We start from the raw sequence: 13,419 nt of genomic DNA on the forward strand, positions 1-13,419 counted from the left end.
CATATTTATTTGGAGAATATATAGCCCCAGCGAACTTAGTTATATGATTTCATAGTTCACAGCAGACAAGCAGGGAAGCATTTGGTGGTTTGGGCTTTTCTTTTCCTTTTCTATTTTTGTTGTATTACAAAGGTCAGAAACTGGCAGCCATAGGCTTCATTTAGCCCACAGATGTGTTTTATGCGTCCCCCATGGGGTTGGCTTACACAGTTATTTTTATCTGACTTTCCATCTCTTGAAATGTGACATTACTGCATGGTGACATTTGGCTGAAGATGATTAAAGCTGCCCCTTTAGAATGACCACAAACAGAAGAATCCGTTACAGCCCATCGCTGCCACTCTGTTGTCACTCTTTTATCTGGGCAGCCCATTAAGCTATGGTTGTCAGATTTAGCAAATAAAAATACAGAAGGCTCAGTTACATTTGAATTTCAGGTACACAATAAGTAATCTTTCAGTATAAGTTCTATTGAATGTTCTATTTGGGACATACTTATACCAAAAAACTATTTGTTGTCCATCTGGAGTTCAAAGTTAACTGGATGCCCTATACTTTATCCGGTAACTGTACGTGGCAGCATTTGAATTTGTGGTCTCTGGTCTGAGGGGTACAATCACCATCGAGGTAAATGTGCAGGTTGCCTAATAATGAAGAACAAACGAAACATATTTTCAAACATATAAACAAACCAGCAAACAAACAGGGTCTTGCATAGTTACAGCCGCAATATTACTGGTGGTGATTTTAAGTCAATGCTCCCCAAACTATTTCCCAAAACACTAGTCTATGAAATGGCTGCACCAAAAATGAACTTTATGATAAAGTAAGTTTGGATAATGCTGCATATTTCCTTATTTTTTAGAGAGCCACAGTGTATACTAAGTCCTACAGTAGCAAAACATATTTAACCTTGTATAAATCAGTATTTCCCAAGCTCAGAAAGAACACGGAAACTTTTTTTTTTTTAATCTTTGTTAACATCCCACTGAGATCATGATCTGAGGAATAAACTCAGAATAACTGCCTGGATTATCAAACAACCATTGTATTATGTTAATATACTTAGATTCAGACCCTTAGTTTGTTTTTTTTAGAAAAAGTTTCAGTAAGATGGTTAATTTTTTTAAAAGTTTTGGTGTTTCAGATATGAAGAAATTCAGTTAGGTAAAACACTGATTCCCCAAATGATGTGGGATGAATGAGATGTCACTACATTCTACATTTTGGCAGTAAGATGTGTGTTCTCTAATGGAATATTTGATAAAAGTGGTCTGGTTTACTGTTATACTACAGTTTGGTCAGGGAAATTCTAGTAAACACTTGATAGATTAAATATAAGCTCTTAGAAAACCTCTCAAGTGAGTCACCAGGCACCGATTGTGTGTTGTGCCATAAAGATGTGAGGATAAATTTAAATGCATCTATTTTTAAAGTTGCAGCCCACCTAACCGATTTATTCAAGCAATCATTGCCTACCGCTCCGGAATGTCTGCCAGAGACAACTGATACAGATTTCTTTGAAAGGAAATGGAGGTAAGCGGATCCCTTAATGCGTTCCAATTAGTACTAAGCATACAGTGATTGAGGAAATGGAGAGCCGTGGCATCATAACTCGGGGTGACTATATCAATGCATCCTCAGCCTTTCATCTCCTACATTGCCAACAATTTATCACACAGTAGAGGTTTTTCTTTTATTGTTTGTAAGCTGAGAGCCTTGCCCTTTTTCATCATACTTTCCTTTCACGCAGGCAAACAACAAAAGGAAAGCACTGGAAAGAAAAGTTGGAACATAAGAGGTAATTCTATCTTGAAGCACGGTATCCATAAGCATGTGAAAATGGCCAGTTTTGTAGAGTCAGGAATCTTAGAGTGGGCTAGGTTGAAAAGTCCTACCACCTAGGCTCCCTGCCGTTGTCTGAATATCTTCTACATTTTTGCCAAGTGGCTACTCAGCTGATGAGTGAGGCTGTCACTATCTCCAGGGGAAGCCCGTTTGACCCTCATGCGGATCCTCTCCTTTTTGTAAGCAAGAAAGTTCTCAGGTATTCTCTGCGCTGGGGCAATTCGAATATACTAATAAATATTCTAGAACTTAAGAGACTAGTCATAAACATTCAAGGATTCTTCTAACTCAGTGAAGAATGTGTTCCAGGCATTATGTGCTTTTCGTTCCTAGCCAAAGATACCACCCCGTGAGGAAAAGGACCCCGTGAGGAAAGGGACGCCGTGAGGAAAGGGAGCTAGATGTATTTACTGAGAATCTAGTGGTACATATGGTAGAATTGCACACATTTGCATGACTCCTCTCCACAATGGCTGGAGGAAGGATGAAGATTCTTCTTCAAAAAAAATGCCTGGGTTACCCTGTAGAATGTATGGGAGAAGTGGTGAGATAGGACGTTGCATCTCATTGGCCACCCCAGTGTATACCTAGAAGGTATACATTGTCTCATGGAATATCCCTGATTTCTAGACCAGTGACAATGATTGCCTGTGGGGAAGCCGACCGAGAGGTTAGGGGACAGTGTGGGATGGAGACTTCCTTTTTATTGCATACTCTTTAATCCTTTTTTTCATTATGCGTCTGTGTTATCCATTCACATTTTTAGTTCTTGAAACATGAACACTTTCAGATTTTAACCCACAGGTAGATGCTGGCAAGCCAGTGAACGTTTTTGAAGAAGAAAGTGAAACGCATAATTAGATTTGTGTCATTGAAAGAGGAGTTTTGGCAGTGTGGAAAATGCGTTTGGGGAGGAGGGTTAAGGAATGAGAAGGTCTCAGGGGCACGGAAGGTGAGCCACCAAAAGGTCAGGTTCCGTGGAAGAATCAGAAAGGTGAATGCAGAGAGGAATTGGAGGTTATCAACTGGAGGACTTATTCTTTTGTGAGAACGGTTCCAAGAGTGACAGGCAGTAGCCCCACTGCCATAGACTGATGATGAATCAGGTGAGGCAGTAGAGATAAGATAATGTAATGGGAAATTAAAGTTGTTTCAGTAAGATGCTATTTTGATTCGGGCAGTATTTCCTGACAGGCCAGCTAGTATGAGAGAAAGGACACTAGTGTTAGAGTCAGCAGACCGAGAGTCAGTTCCAACTTGGTTACGTACAGATGCATGATGTCAGCTGGTCGTGCTTATTTTTTAGAGAGCCACGGTGTACCCTAGGTCCTACGGTAACAAAACGTGTTCAACCTTGTAAAAATTTCCCAATTTACTGATTTCCATCAGTAAAACGTACCTCAGGAATTCAGTTTGCTCATCTGTAACAGGAGGGTGTTGGGCCGCCTAATATCGGAGGTATCTCAGCCCACACATTGGGCAGCTAACAGTTGACTAGCGTTTGCACTTATCAAGGTCATGGGCTCAGAGGCAGGCAACCTGGGTTTTAATTCAGACTTCACCTCTTACTGGTTATGTGATTCAAGGTAGGTTACTTAGCTTTTCTATACCTTGGGGTTTTTTGACCAATAAAAGGGGCATAATAAGAGTAACTCATGGAGTTATTACAAGATTAAACGTGTAAAGCACTTTGTAAAATTTCTGGCATGTGAGAAGCACTTAAAAATGAGAACTATTTCAGATAAGATGAGGTCCAGCTACACTTAACAGACAACCCCCCAAATCAGTGCTTTTACAGGAAAGAAGTTTATCTTTCCTGATGTCAAAGAAGTCAGAAGTGGTGCATGACTTCCATCCTCCAGTTTGCCTCATGGTTGTAAAATCACTGCCACAACTCTAGCCATTCCATCCATGTTTCAGGAAGTAGGAAAAGAGGTGAGGCAAGGACAAAGGGAAAGCCTCCCAGCTGAGTTAGATCTCTTTAAAGGCTATCTGGAGTCTTACCCAGTGATGTCAGCTTACTAGTTACTGGCCTTCCCTATACATATAGGAACGGCTGGGAAGTGAAGTCTTCAGCCTTCTAGTCTTTCGAGGTCTATCGCCTCCCCAACAGAGAGTTCTGATACTGGAAGGACAATTAGCAGAATTATCATGATTGTTTTTATTTTACTTTGCAATCACTGATCACACTATTCACAAACCACTCCTGAGGTTTTGGTTTTAGTTTCTGTTACCCTTGCTACTGAAATTGGTAGAATCAAGCTGGCCTTTAAACCTCAGAGAATTGAAAGACACGCAAAAAAGGTCAACCGTGTGTATTTTAGTCTTTTGAGATCAACTGTAAAGCCAAACTCCCACCTGGTATCATTATTTCTTATCTTAAATGAAAGCTGATTTTTGAAGTAAGGAATGTGAATGATTCTAGAAAGAGCAGAAAATGAACCAAAGCCAGCTGACCAAAAAAAAAAATTGTCTGATGAGTTCTTATCCGTTTTATTGTTAGCGATCCCATTTTCTGCAGGATTTAAAGGTAAAACACAAGCGAATAACATTGTAAAACATTCTGTCTTCTTTTGCATCGTTATGGAAATATCAACCAGGAAGGATATTGAAACCACACAAAATTACCTAATGGAAATTAGGAACAAAGTAATATCACCCTACTTCAACTTGGAAATGAGCAAGTTATGTCAGTCTAAGGTAATTGAACGTAATTAACAACAGTTAAGTAAGAATCTTTATAGAGATTGATGCAATGCATGTGTTGTTATGTAACCTACCTTTCCTGATGTTTCTTTCCTTCATCAGCCCAGCTGACTAACTTTACCTTTCAAATCCACGTCCTCAAGAGCATTTGAGAGGTCTTGCCAATTTATTACTACCACTCCAACTTCATACCTTGCATTATCACTATTAATCACTCTCTTTCATCTATTTCAAGTCCTTTTGGGGGTTGAATTCTCCCCACTTTTATCCCATAAATTCCATTTTGAAGTTTTTATCCCATTAAGATTTCTGCATCCATCAGCTGCTGAAACACCCCTAAATTACTGTGAGTTCTTGGAAGCCCGAGGAGACAGAGCACTCCCATGAAACCTTGGAACTTTTCAGCAAAGTGAATATCCTCATGTGTTTAGAGCTTATTGTATTTCTATGGATGTTCCAGATGCTATTATTAACCGGAAGCTGCCTGCGAAGAAGTTACAGGAAGTTAGGACAGAATGACAAAATCTAGAATTGAGCTGAACGGTCTCTTGAAAAACTTTCAGTTTCAGAGCCTTAAAAAGGAAAAATGGTTTCATCATTGCTCTTCAACTTAACATGCTTGTGGAGGGTGCCTTCCAGGCATGCATAAGTCTAAAGTAAGTCTTTTGGATTTCTCTTTCAGTTTCATTATCTGGATACGCTTTCCAAAAACTTGCCTCCTTTTCCAAAGACAGCGGAAGATGGAGACAAAACAGCTGTTCAGAAAACATCCGATCTTCCTCCAGGTAATGTGTTTCTGTAGCTTCCTGTTCCTGTCACTGAACTTAAATGAGGAATGCCTAACAATGGCCTCTTAGGACATAACTATTTCCTACCGCCTCTTGTCTCAGTAACCGCTGATGGCATAACCTATTGTGACTTGTGTATTACAAGTTTGGCGGAGTTATATGAAGAAGCCAAGATACAAATCAAATTTAGTTTTCCTCCGGTGTGCTTAAAATTTACCTAAGAATATTTAGAAGACCTGACTGATTTACAAGTCAAGGGAGTAATGAAAGTTTGGAGGAGAACAGGCCAGACACACAGGCTCAAGGTATCAGCTCACATAATACCTGATAATAAGGAGGAAAATGTGTCTTTTTTTTTTTTAATTTTTTTTTCAACGTTTTTTATTTATTTTTGGGACAGAGAGAGACAGAGCATGAACGGGGGAGGGGCAGAGAGAGAGGGAGACACAGAATCGGAAACAGGCTCCAGGCTCCGAGCCATCAGCCCAGAGCCTGACGCGGGGCTCGAACTCACGGACCACGAGATCGTGACCTGGCTGAAGTCGGACGCCTAACCGACTGCGCCACCCAGGCACCCCATGGAAAATGTGTCTTTATAGTGAAGAGATAGGCCATTTTCCAGCCCAACCAAGTGATCAAACTTCTAGCAATTATGACAGCCTAGCATTAAGTGCTCTCTCATATAATACAATATGAAGTGCCTCGGACCTATATAGAATTCTTGCCAAGATCAGTAACCTAAATTTAACCAAGAGAAAACAATCAGACAAGTCCAGAATGTAGACATTCTAGGAGACGACTGTCCTGGACCCTTCAAAAAAAAGTGTCATTAAAAGAAAAAAGATGGGATGATTGTTGTATACTGAAAGACACTAGAGAGGCATCTAAACTACCTGCAAGACATAAACTTTGGAAGCTGAGTTGAGAAAAATAAACAGCTATCAAAGATCTTTTGGAGCAACTGTACAAGTCTGGAGTAGGGGACTGTTAGTTGGGGGCATTGTGGAATTTTTCTGAGTTTTCTTGGGTGTGATGATGGATGTGTAGAACAAGGTCTCCTTTTCCAGAGATGCATGTTGGAGAATTTAGGGATGAAATGCAACTTAGTGCTTCTTTTTCATAAACTGGGTAGTGAAAATTCCCCCACAGAGGAATTTTCTACTGCACAATGCCATACCAGAGGTTCGGCTGCCTGGAATGAGCACAGCCAAAGAAAACATCTGATTACCACAGAGTCTGCAAAGCAAAGATTAAGGCTGGAAAAGTGACTTGGAACCAAAATGGGGAGAAATCAGAGACGAAGGCTGATGGTGCTGGTGCCCACCTGTTCCCAGGAAGACAACTGTAATCAATGAAGCCTATTGTCCCCTTGAAAGGGGGCGAGGCCACAGGTTTCTCAACAATCCTCCAGGCAGCAACCACCATTCAGCCAGGGTGGCCCACATGCAAGTTGAAATGTACTATTTGCATCCCCAGTCCTTGACAGATGTATTTTAAATGTGTTTCATGTTGCACTGATTTCTTAGAGAGACGCGTCTTAATAAAGAGCTACATTATCATAATAATGAATGGATTCAAGATTGGAAACTTTAAAAACAAAAATCACAGCTCAGTTACTCTTGCCAGGTAAAAGTAGGCTAAGTTACTTGGCTTCTGCTGCACAACCCAACCAAGATAATTACTGTGTTGCCTTGCGGAACCATCTAGCTCCTGGGGAGTGCGTTCCTTGCAGATACCATCCTGTTGATGGCAAACGTGGCATCATATCATGACGAATCCTTGCCTCTTAGAAGCTTTCTTCCATTTAGTCTTTCTAAAGGCAGGGGTGTGGGGAGCACCTTGTTTGCTGTAAAGAAGAATACAAACATCAGTAGTTCTTATCTCATTGACCAGAGTATCACTTTATAATATTTGTTTGGGGTTTTCTAGATTCCCAGCCAGAAACAGTTTCAGGACAGGAGTCCCCACAAACACCGAGTGTTCCAAAACTCAAGAGTTTTGTAGATGCCAAGGAGTCTGCTGACCAGAACCAAACTGAAAATTTGGCAAAACCTATTGCAGGTATGGCAGTCATTTGCTTTATCTCATTCTTTCTCGAAACTGAATGTTACCTCTTTTTGGAGGACGGAAGATGACACTGGGAGCGGAGGGTCTGGTTGGCGGTTACAGAAAAAATTCCAGTGGGTCACAGAGCCCAGAACTAAAGCACTTTGTAAGGCTTCTTCGCACATCAAAGTATCTCAAAAAATGTTTTGAGAATGAGTGCAAGTCCTAGATTGAAAGGAAAAAATGGCAAATATGTATTAGATGGTTATTATATTTTATTTCTTTATTGTATATAATTATTTATTTTAATTAATTTATTACATTATATTATTTGATTTTATCCCTCGTGGATCTGAGAGCTTGCAATATTTACTAAATGTCAGGAACCTGGTAGCTTTTTTTGAGCAGCCAGTAATTTGGTGGTTGGACTCATATTTACCCACCTTTTCAGGTACTTTCTTGGTCTGCAGGTGCTAGAAGAGAAACATAAAGTGTAGTCTGTATTTATACAGCACACCATCTCATTTGTAGCAGAAATTAAAGTATGGAATAATACAAAATAATTGTAATTACAGTGGAATCACACTGATTTCACTGAAGTTAATTCAACTTTATGGCTGGTCAGTAAAAAAAGGAAAAACAGAGTATTTAAAATTGTGTAGATGAATTTGCACCCCTTCACTCCTGTGGACATTGTCCATTTTGAGGGGGGCACTTGTTGGGATGAGCACTGGGTGTTGTACGTAAGCAATGAATCACAGGAATCTACCCCCAAAACCAAGAGCAACATACACTGTATGTTAGCTAACTTGACAATAAATTATACTAACAAACAAAACAAAACAGAAAGCGAGATGGGAATCGGCCAAGAGGTCTTAGTTTTACCTCTCCCAGAGGGAGCATCTTGCCACCTCTACGAGTGACTTAAGGGATTTACCTTACACATGCCTTTTGCCTTCCTGATTTCGAAGTTATCTCTTCTGGGGCGCCTGGGGGAGGTTCAGTCGGTTAAGCGTCCGACTTCGGCTCAGGTCATAATCTCGCGGTCCGTGAGTTCGAGCCCCACGTAGGGGGGACGATAGCTCAGAGCCTGGAGCTTGCTCTGGATTCTGTGTCCCCGCCTCTCTGTGCCCCTCCCCCACTTGTGCTCTGTCTCGCTCTGTCTCCCAAAAATAAATAAATGTTAAAAAAATAAAAATAAGTAAATTTAAGGTTATCTCTTCTATAAAGTTTATTCATCTAGTGGACAATTTACTCAATGCCCACTGTACACCTGGCATTGTTCTAGGCATGGAAATACAGCAGCTAAAAAGCCCACGTCTTATAGAGCTGTACAGACTACGGGCAGACCTAGACAATAAATCAATAAACAGGTAAATCAGATAAATTGCGGTTGGAATAAATGTTATCACAGAGTAAAACCGTACATAAGGTATGGAAAATGTCTTGGGGAGAGGGATGGCGTTTCATTAGGGGGGTAGGAGGCCCCTCTGTGAAAGGACATCTGAGCATAGACAGAACAACAGGAAGGAGCCAGCCATGCCAACCCTGGGGGAGAAAGAGGGGGCAAGTATTGTGAACAGCAGATTTGAAGACCCTTACAGGAGAAGAAGCAGGAAAATGGACATAAGGCTAGAAGACAATGGGCAAAGAAAGAAGTAAAGGAAGGTGAGGTCAGAGGGAGGGATAAAGATAAAACCATGCGATGGTGCATAAGGAGTCTGGGGTTTTAGTCCGTGTACAGTTTTATTCAAATACCACTGGAAGGTTTTGAACACGGTAGTTTACACAACTATAATTTGTATTTTATTTTTAAAAAAAAATTTTTAACGTTTATTTATTTTTGAGACAGAGAGAAACAGAGCATGAACAGGGGAGGGTCAGAGAGAGAGGGAGACACAGAATCTGAAGCAGGCTCCAGGCTCTGAGCCGTCAGCCCAGAGCCCGACGCGGGGCTCGAACTCACGGACCGTGAGATCATGACCTGAGCCGAAGTCGGACGCCTAACCGACCGAGCCACCCAGGTGCCCCTATAATTTGTACTTTAAAAAGATTACCCGGTAGCTTGTGGGTGGGGTAAGGGGAGTGGAGAAGCGGAGGCTGGGAGGAAGCCACTGAGGCAGGCCGTGTGAGCACTGGTAGAGACCTGGCTAAGGCCGTGGAGTCTGGATTTGGGGTGGGGGTGGATTAAACCAACTGGGACTGTCCACCCTGGACGTAGAGCTGAAGGGACTCACAGGTCACCGGGATGTGGAGCTGAGGAATAAGAGGAACCAAGAGTGGTTCCCAGGATAAGTACTGTGACCAGTTATGAGGCTAAGAATTTGTAGTTGTAACAAGCTTCAGGTGGTGCTGATGTTGGATCACACTTTGAGAACCATGGCCCTAGGGAAGACTCTAGAATGTAACAGGCAGAAGAAGGGCCAGAAGAGGCTACTAAGAAGAAGCCAGTGAGGTCGGAGAAGAACAGGAGCATGAAAACCCGTGTTTCCAGTGGATCACATGGCCCTTGCTAGCATGCTAGGCTAGCATCTCCCTGCTAGGGAGATGCAGAATACCCATGGGACTGGGGGAGATGGAGGTAACTGGTGATCCTGGTAAGAGCTCTTTCAGGGCCTGGAGGAGCCTGCAGCCAACTGAAGCAGGCTGTGTATAGAACGGTGGAAGAGGAACCAGGAATGCACAGCTTCCCCCGAGAGCTTCGCTGAAAAGAACGGAGGAATGGCGTTGCAGCCGAGGCAGATGTGTGACCAGGGGAGAGATTAAAAACAAAAATTTTGACACACTGGAGGATGTTGACTTGCAGACAATACTTCAGTAGCAAGGGAGAACTTGCTGGAGAAGAGGTCCTGCTTGCAGGAGAGCAAAGTGCTAAAGAAGGTGAGAGAACGTGACGTTTGCGGCAAACCCTGAGTGTCCAAGTTGACCTTGGATGTAAATAGGGCCACCTCATCCAGCGACAGGAGAGAGGAGAAGGAATATGGGTACATTGGCAGGTGGGTTTGCATGTTTGGTATTAGGCAGATGAGCGAGTCTGATGGCAAAGGAGTGGATATAATGATAAGAATAGAAAGTCCATTCCAGAGAAACAAGAAAGCAAAACAAGAGAGGGGCAACTGATTGTTTTCAGGTGACAGTGTCAGTTGATTAGAGGCCTCAGTGAGGCCAAATGATCGTTTGCTAGATACGACAGAGTAATGGGCTGGAAGTTTAGGAGGTTGTGTTCTAGAGAGGAAAGTGGACACGGAGACTGTGAAAGCAATAAAATTATTGGTGTTGGCAAAGTTGAGATCTGACCATGGGAGCTTGTGGGTGGAGAAGAGGAAAAGAGGAAGAAACGAGATGATTGAGAATCAGAGAGGACCGGTGGGGGGTGGGTTGGGTGGCTTGTCCAGGTGATGTCAACAGGTGAAGTGGAAGTCCATCCGAGGTGTCAAGACCTCCAGTGAATCAAGGGAATGACAGAGGTCTGTAAGCGACAAGTACATCATGGAGACGTCATAGGTAATAATCTGATGGCACGAGCTTCAAAGGAACAGGAGATTTTGAAGAAGGGCAGAGTCTTTGGAACAAGGACACCTACTGCACCTGCAGGGATCAAGATGCTGAGATGCGAGATGGTAACAGGACTCACTAAAAGTGGTGAATTAAGTTTGGATGGAAACAATAAAGCTTAAGGAAGTGCAAAACAGGAAGAGTGGGGAAAGCTTTATAGGAGAGCTGGTCTTGGGGAATAAGATAAAATTTCGTAGGTTTTAAGATTTAAGATTGGATCACCTCAGACAACCCCCATTTCATCTACTTGAGGAACCTGAAGCCTAGAGAAGTCAAGCAACATCTAAACTCATACAGCGAATCTGGAACTAAGCCTGGGGGAGAAAAATGAGTTTTTTTGACTCCTCATTCTCTATATTTTATTACAAGGTCCTCCGGATGTAAGAAAGAGCAAAGAATACTTTATGCAAAAAAGAGAGAGCGAGGGAGAGATGGGCAGGGGGCATGTCTTCCAAAGCCCGAAGGCAGAAATGAACTGGAAACTAACAAATAGTTCAGTGTTCTCATTTGGTCAGCAACAGCGTCAGCTCGAGGAGGTCTGGATTTTGTACAATTACAAGGTGCTTCTCGGCATTTGCTGCAACAAAACTGTGTAAATCCCGTAGCGGTTTACGGCCAGCGCTGTAAGGGTCTGGGGGCTGCGGGTGGACTGCGGCAGCCTCTGTTCCAGCGGCGGGCGGGCGGGCGCACGGGGGCGCCACCAGGCCCCTGAGCTCTGAGAGCGCCCACCTCCTCCCGGCGCCCGCTCCGCCGCCCCGCCCTGACAGCTGCGGGCGCCGGGTGAGAAATCAGCAAATGCTGCAGATGGGCACAGCGTTCAAACCAGGGCAGATTTCCTCCGGAGAGGCAGTGGTTAGACTTCTACCCGCGCCCCATGGGCTGCGGGTGACTGTCAGGGGTGCTCCAGCCCCCACACGGAAGGAGCCGCCGCCACCACGCCCTCCCCCACCAGCTGAGTTCAGTGTCAGTGCGGCAGAGAAATATGCGCCACGTGCACGGAAGACGTGCTCTGCGAGGAAGGGAAAAAAAGAGTGATGATGAATAAATACTACAGTCGTCCGCCTCAGCGGGGAAGGGGACAACCATGACGGCTTCTTCAGGGGCATTGGGCCCAGTGGTCATATTCAGATGAAACCCCCCCCCCAAAAGTGGGACCATCCCAATTTAAATATTAAAGCACCTCTGGGGGCGCCTGGGCCACTCAGTCAGTTAAGCTTCTGCACTCTTGATTATGGCTCAGGTCAACTCAGGTCAGGTGATGGGATGGAGGTCTGTGTCAGCCTTCCAGCTGGGCCCTGAGCCTGCTTAACACTGTCTCCCTCTCTCTCTCTCTCTCTCTCTCTCTGTCTCTAAAAAAAAAAAAAAATATATATATATATATATATATATATATATATATATATATATATCTCACATGTATATATTTATATATATTTTTTCACACACGTGTATATATATAAATTTTATATAATTTTTATATAAATATATATATATTTTATCATATATACACATATGTGTGTATATATATACATGTATGTGTGTATATGTGTGTATATATATCTCTATATATACCTATATAGATATAGATATAGATATAGATATAGATAGATATAGATATAGATATGTGAAGTCCCTCTGTATCAGCTGCTTCAAGCACCTCAAAGCACTCCTCCCCCTCCTCCAATCCCTGCTGAAGCCCAGGGGTGGTCCAGTGGGGTATTAGGGGAGGCAGCCTGGTGACCTGCAGAGCTGAGAGTACAGACAGGCTGTACCTGGCTCCTTACAGAATAGCTGTGTAACCTTGGGCACACTGTCTGACCCCGCTATCTCTTCCCGTTTCCTCTTCTGGAAAGGGGAAATAACGTAATATGCATCACGAGGTTGTCAGGATTAAATCAGTTAGTATCCGTAAAATGCTTTTCAGAGTGGTGCCTGGCACAGGATAGACTCCCTATCAGTATTTACTGTTAATAATAACAGAGTGAGCAATTAATTAGAACTTGTTAGACTCGTAAAATGCATGGACACAAAACAGTAATATGCATATGGTAAGAAAACAAACAAAAAGGTACATCAACCCATTAGAATGGTTGCACATGTAGGAAATGGTAACCAAAGGGAAAGACATTGAAACACTGCTCCCTGAGCTCCATCCCCAGAGATTCTGATTCGGTTTTGGTCTAAAATTGGGCTTGTCTGGCCTATGGCCTAGGAACCTCTATTTTTCTAGAACAAGCCCAGGGGATTATGATACATGGATGAGTTTGGGACACACTGGGGCAGTTGTCTAGGAAAAACTCACTATTCATACAGAACACTTCTGTGCCCAGAGGTGAGGGGGAGTGGGGAGGAGTTTCCCACACCAAGCAATTTTGTGGCACTGATTGGGTGTCCTACAGTTCATTTCAATTCTGGCACCAACCACACGTAGTGCAGACCCTACAGGTGAAGGGCTCAGTCCCACAAAACTGCCCCC

At 43.0% G+C, this 13,419-nt stretch overlaps 1 protein-coding gene across 4 annotated transcripts in view; it reads left to right on the forward strand.

The window, feature by feature from the left end:
- Positions 1-13,419, forward strand: part of SPAG17 (sperm associated antigen 17) — a 242,230-nt gene that overhangs the window by 184,154 nt on the left and 44,657 nt on the right. For 3 of the 4 annotated variants that reach the window (XM_058716052.1, XM_058716053.1, XM_058716051.1), the window contains exons 39-43: positions 1,437-1,536; positions 1,754-1,801; positions 4,449-4,548; positions 5,237-5,339; positions 7,272-7,403. In XM_058716052.1, coding sequence (XP_058572035.1) covers positions 1,437-1,536; positions 1,754-1,801; positions 4,449-4,548; positions 5,237-5,339; positions 7,272-7,403 — 483 coding nt within the window. The other variant, XM_058716054.1, reaches the window with a different exon arrangement.

This window comes from Neofelis nebulosa, chromosome 2, assembly GCF_028018385.1.
Source record: "Neofelis nebulosa isolate mNeoNeb1 chromosome 2, mNeoNeb1.pri, whole genome shotgun sequence".
Taxonomy (NCBI): domain Eukaryota; kingdom Metazoa; phylum Chordata; class Mammalia; order Carnivora; family Felidae; genus Neofelis; species Neofelis nebulosa.